Here is a 6,000-nt window from a genome sequence, read left to right as displayed (position 1 = left end):
GCTGTCTCCCATTTCAACCACTCATTCCTTACCCTCCTTAACCAGCAAGCCCCACTAAGAACCAAACTCATCAAATCCAATCCTTGCCCATGGTTATCCAAAGAAACCAAACTCGCCATGCAACAAAGGGACAAAAAATGGAGGCAGTATCAAAAAAATAAAAACCCAAGCTCTCTTCTAGAATTTGAACTCCACCAGAAAGCTAATTATCAAAGAACGCAAAGCTAACTATTCCAAATTTCAGTCGCTGCACTCAACAAACCCCCAAAAAGTCTGGGACTCCATCTCATCTATATTAAATCCTGGTAATAAAGTAAACCCCTGTCCCAATCCCACCCTCTCTGACCTTGACATCACCTCTCAATTCAATTCCTTCTTCATAGACTGTATAGCCAAACTATCCAACTCCTTCCCATCCCCCTCCCCTAACCGCAATGCCTCACTCCAAAACCCCCTCTCCACCCAGTTAAACTCCTTCTCACCCTTCTTCCTTAATCCCATTCCCACAAGCATGATAAAAAGACTCCTCCTCAAACTCAAACCCTGCCGCAATGCACCTGACAATCTTCCTTCTACACTTCTCAAACTATCTGCAAACAGCATCGCCTTCCCCGTCTCTATCCTTATAAATAGATCCATACAAGAATCATACGTCCCTTCAATCTGGTGCCATGCCTACATCATCTCCCTCCACAAGGGTGGTAAAAATACTGACACCACCAACTTCAGGCCCATTGCCATCCTATCCTCTCTGTCTAAAATTCTTGAGAAAACCATCCAAGCTCAACTAATGATGCATCTAACCCAAAAACATCTCCTGTCCCCTACCAAGCATGGTTTCCATCCCGGTCACTCCACCATACTTGCCCTTCTTTCCTTTCTAAAAACCATCAACCAAGACGTGATTCAGGCAAATTTGTATCTACATTATTCCTTGATCTGTCAAAAGCCTTTGATACCATCTCCCACACCCTTCTCATATCTCTACTCTCTACTCTACACCTCTCTCCCCCCTCTCTAGATTTGTTTTCCAGCTACCTATCCAATTGCCAGCAAGCAGTCCAATGGAAAACCTCCACCTCCTCCTTCCTTCCTACACCCACAAGTGTCTCCCAAGGATCTGTTCTTGGCCCGCTACTCTTTAACCTATTTATTAACAACTTTCACCACTCTGTCCCAGACTCATCTGTCATCCAGTATGCAGATGACTTTACCATCATCTGCTCAGCCTTCTCACCCTCCGAGCTTCTAGCAAAAACACAATTAGCCTTCTCCAAAACAGAAATCTGGATGCAGTCCAACCATCTAGCCCTGAATCCAAATAAAACTAAACTAATGATCTTCTGCCCCAGCAGAAACTCAACTATCGATAAAACCTCATTCATCATACAAAGCCAGAATAACACTCCCCTTGATATAGTCCCCACCACTAAACTTCTCAGTATCATCATAGATGAACTAAAATATGACACACACATCCACTCTGCAATCAAAAAAACTCACCAAAGGTTAGGTCTTCTCTACATTCACATCTACTTCCTCCACCCCTCTACCCGTCGAACCCTGGCATCTACTTTCTTGCTCCCCACCCTAATGTATGGTGCACCCCTTTTCACAAACATACACATCAGCTTACGAAACAAACTTGAATCCTGCTACCACAAAATCTGCAAATTTGCAACCAATTCTAAATACTCTTCCCACCACTGCCACTCCCTCCTCACTCTCAAGTGACTTGAACTTCCTAACTACCTTAGTTACCTACAAGACACCACTGCCCACAAACTTATCTACAAACCTGCAAACTGCCCTTCTCTGGCTACATCCTTAAAACCCTATATACCCAACCGCCAACTCAGATTCTCAAACCAGAATCTCCTTCATATCCATAAAACATCTCATCCTCCAGGCCAGCTACTTCTCTCCTACTCCATAGCCAAAAAATGGAATTCTCCTCCCCTCCTTTGCAGCCTTCCCCAGCATGACAATTTCAAAACCCAGCTATTATCTCATCTATCATCCGGATAGAAATGCCCATGCCACACTCCAACTTAATCCCCTCTCCACCCTCTCTCTTTCTGCACAACTCCTTAAGATTCTCTTTGCTGCCTTGGACTGTGTATCTTCCATGGTATTCTCCATAACCCCTTCTGTTCTCTCTCCATGCATTATAGACCACCTAAACTAAAAGAAATAATAGCTATATCTCAACTCGCATAGAATTCTCCTGCCTCTAATTACACACTGTATCTGATCACGTCTACCTACCATTATAAGCTAGTTACTATATATTTTAAATGGTTTACTCACTTGAGCTTTTAACATACTGTATTGCACACTCTGAAATGTCTTTAACTTATTCTGCACAGTTACTTGTTGTGACCCTAGTAACTTGCAATATGTAATTGAAATGTATACATTTTTGCCCTTTCTTTGTAACCTGCAAGTTGTAAATTCAAATGTAAATGTAATTTGTTTTGGAGCTTTTCTCCCCGGGTCTCCACTGAAAACGGGCTCTTCTAGCCCAGTGGACTTCCCCGGTCATCAAACTTAAAATAAATAAATAAATAATGCCATCATGGGGCATAATGTCAAATGCTTTGGCCAGATCCAAATAAGCTGTGTGAACAGAATGACCACTGTCAACAAACTGTGTGACCTTCTCAAAAAAGTTAAATAGACTGAGTTGACAAAGCCAAACTGATGTGGGTCTAGTCTGATAAGGTCTCTGACAATATAGTTTACGAGTTTGAGGTGCATATTTACACATGCACAATCCTGCTATGGTAACCCGTCTGGCTTCTGCTGAGCAGAAGAAAATCCCAGAGCCTTACACCTGAGAGAAGAGCTGGCCAATGGCTTTTCAACCCTTCTTCCCATGGTAAATACTCCAGGAATCCAGATAATTGAATGAACCCATCCTGCCAGTGTTGCAGGAGCCACTCTGATCTTTATATCAGCAGCTCAACTCCACTTGCTGATAGTGGTAGTTAATTACATGCTAAACCACAAGTTCTGGTATCTAAGTCAATGTGGTTAATACCATACCCAATGCATCTGTTTGTGAGTTAACTTGTGTGTTACCTTTTTATTTTTTAATATAAAAATATTCAACAATGAGAATGATTCATGCATATGTCCTTATTATAAGATGTACAGATGGACAGATATGGTTCTGCCATAAACTATGACCTTGATATTACCATATATGTGTTTGTCTATGTATGAATATCTGTGTTTGTGTGTGTATGTGTGTGTGTGTGTGTGTGTGTGTGTGTGTGTGTGTGTGTGTGTGTGTGTGTGTGTGTGTGTGAATATGTGTGGAGTGTGTGTGTGCATGTCTGTGTCTATGAGTGGGAGTGGTTGTGTGGGTGGGTGATGGTGTGTGTCTGAATCTGTGTGGAGCTGTTATCTAAGGGTGTGTATGTTTGAATATATGAGGGAGTACAATGTAGATGTGTGTGTATGTATGTGTGAATATGTGGGAAGCTGTCATGAAGGAGTGCGTATGTGTGAGTGTGTGTGTGTGTGTGTGTGTGTGTGTGTGTATTTTTAATTTTACAAAATATGCTGAACTGATAATAATGTGCTAGAGAATAGACAATGTCTGTAAATGTTCAGCTTTCTGACATATAGTAAAGTAAATGAGGAACTTTGCTTCCTTGAACAGAGTAAAGATGAACTCTACAATCAAATACAGCTCAAGTGTACCTCATTATGAGGAATGTACCTTATTTAGGATCTTAAAAAGTTCATGCTCCTCAAAATTCTGCATTGAACGAGTCTGCCACACATTCAGTATTACATTTTTAACTGATATCCATGGTAAATATAAATGAAACATATTAATTCATTAAAATATCTATATATTTATAAGTAAAACCAGCATATTTTAACCATCCTATGACCTTACTAGTTGAAGTTGTTAGTAAACTGTTAGCTATTGGATGGAAAGTAAAGGTTTTTGGCAAATGGCAGTTATCCAGTCAACACAAGAGTGAATAGTGAGCTGTTTTAACATTTAATACTAGATAGCTTTGCTTCAACAACATCCATCGTTAAGTATTACAGAAGTATTTAAGGAAATGTGTAAGTATCCAAGCTAACTCAACATTCCATGACAGGGGTGACTCACAGGAAAGTATGACAAGAAAGTTGTAACATCTAAGGACATAAGATGGATATTAAAAAGTAAGAAATTTGTTTTGGATAAAAACAAACATACACAAATAAGTTACTCATATAAGGTTATGCATTACAAGAACTATGTACAACTAAGAATAATTTAGACATATCAAGCAAGTTAAAGACCTAACTGTAATAACAAATTGACCGATGTAAATTATAGGTAAAGATTCACTGGATGTGGATGTGTTAATGAAGCACATTATGGTGAGCATATTAAATAAAATGCCTGTTAATGGTAATAAAATGCTTATATGGAGGATATCCAAACCTTTGTTTCAAGGTACAGCATCAGTGCCTATCTGTTTTATTTACCATCTGAAATGAACACACACACACACACACACACACACACACACGGAGACATATATATATATATATATATATATATATATATATATATATATATATATAAAATATATATATATATATATATATATATATATATATATATATACACACACACACACACACACACACAATATATATATATCTATATATATATATATATATATATATATATATATATATATATATATATATATATATATGCATCTGTATATGAGGTTGTAGACTTCACAGGAATATATGGACTTTCTGCATTACCTGACACTGATGCATGTTAGCACATTATCAGTTTGTCCCAGCACTGTGACCTGCTCCAAGACTGCCTGATAATTATCAGAGCAGAACTAATTTCATCTTCAACAGGAACACAATGAGGTAATGGACAGTACTTAATATTTTACATTGATTTTTTTTAATGTTTTGCATACTGGGAGCTACATTTTGAGGAAGTGGACTCTAACAGTTAAAGGATAATGCATAACAAACATAATCACAAAATAGCACATACTCTGGCAGACGAGGGTTTATATGCATCATTCATTCAGTTTTTGAGCTTGTATTATTCAGTTTGAGGTCTTGGGGTGTCAGACTCTACCCTGACAAATAATAGGCATAAGGCAGGAGACAATCATGGATGGGTCAAAGTCTGTCACAAGACATGTGGATACTTACATCCAGTGCATGCTTACACATATGCGCACTTTTCACATCACCAATTTACATACTCACGTGTTTTTGGGACAGTGGAGTAAACGGCACAGGAAGGACATGCAAACTCCATGAAGAGAAGGCAACCTATCTAGCAAATAACAGAATCATGCACTGTAAGGAAGCAGTGTTAATTGTTGTACTAGTGTGCTGCCTTTAGTAAACATCAGACATTTGTTTAATATAAGATTATGCTGTGAATTTAATCTAGAATCTGAGAAACATTAACCATAACCTTTCAAATTAGTCAGTACCTGAGACATGATTTCTTTAATAGACTGCAGAGTATTGTCTTTGCTGTCCACTTCTGGAATGATTACATGGCCATGGTTTCAATGCACATCCTGTAGTAAAAAAGAAATAATAATATGTTGATATGCTACTGATTCAATTACATGTAACTCATTACTAGCAAATGTAGTTTAATTACTGCAGTATTATACTGAATCCTTACGGTACAGGGCAGAGGGACAGGCACACAAGGTTAAAAGCGTAGAAGCACACCCTCAGCAATACCATGCAGTCACCTTTATTTGACTCCAGCATTCCATCATCAATGTAGGTATCATCAAAGTTCACAATTTTAATTTCCTTCTTATAGTAAGTTTTGTTGAGATTGATTAGACATCGAGTAAATGAATACTTGGATGCACAGCTGTAAGCTTCAAATGTGCAAATTTTGTCAAACTGCATATCAAAATACGAATTATCCTAGAAGAGAAAAATGAATACTGTTATTAGGAAACCATGAACTATTCA

At 38.2% G+C, this 6,000-nt stretch overlaps 1 protein-coding gene across 1 annotated transcript in view; it reads right to left on the bottom strand.

Annotated features, from left to right (window-relative positions):
- Positions 1-5,691: 5,691 nt before the first annotated feature.
- The window catches only part of EXOC1L (exocyst complex component 1 like), a 373,629-nt gene continuing 373,320 nt past the window's right edge, over positions 5,692-6,000 (bottom strand). The window contains exon 3 of the mRNA XM_044063389.1: positions 5,692-5,952. Within this exon, the coding sequence (XP_043919324.1) occupies positions 5,692-5,952 (261 nt within the window). The remainder of the gene's footprint in view (positions 5,953-6,000) is intronic.

This window comes from Protopterus annectens, chromosome 2.part1 (assembly GCF_019279795.1).
Source record: "Protopterus annectens isolate FY-2018-M chromosome 2.part1, PAN1.0, whole genome shotgun sequence".
Classification (NCBI taxonomy): Eukaryota; Metazoa; Chordata; order Ceratodontiformes; family Protopteridae; genus Protopterus; species Protopterus annectens.
Note: the sequence above shows the minus strand (reverse complement) of the source record. Positions and strands in the feature narration are given on the sequence as shown.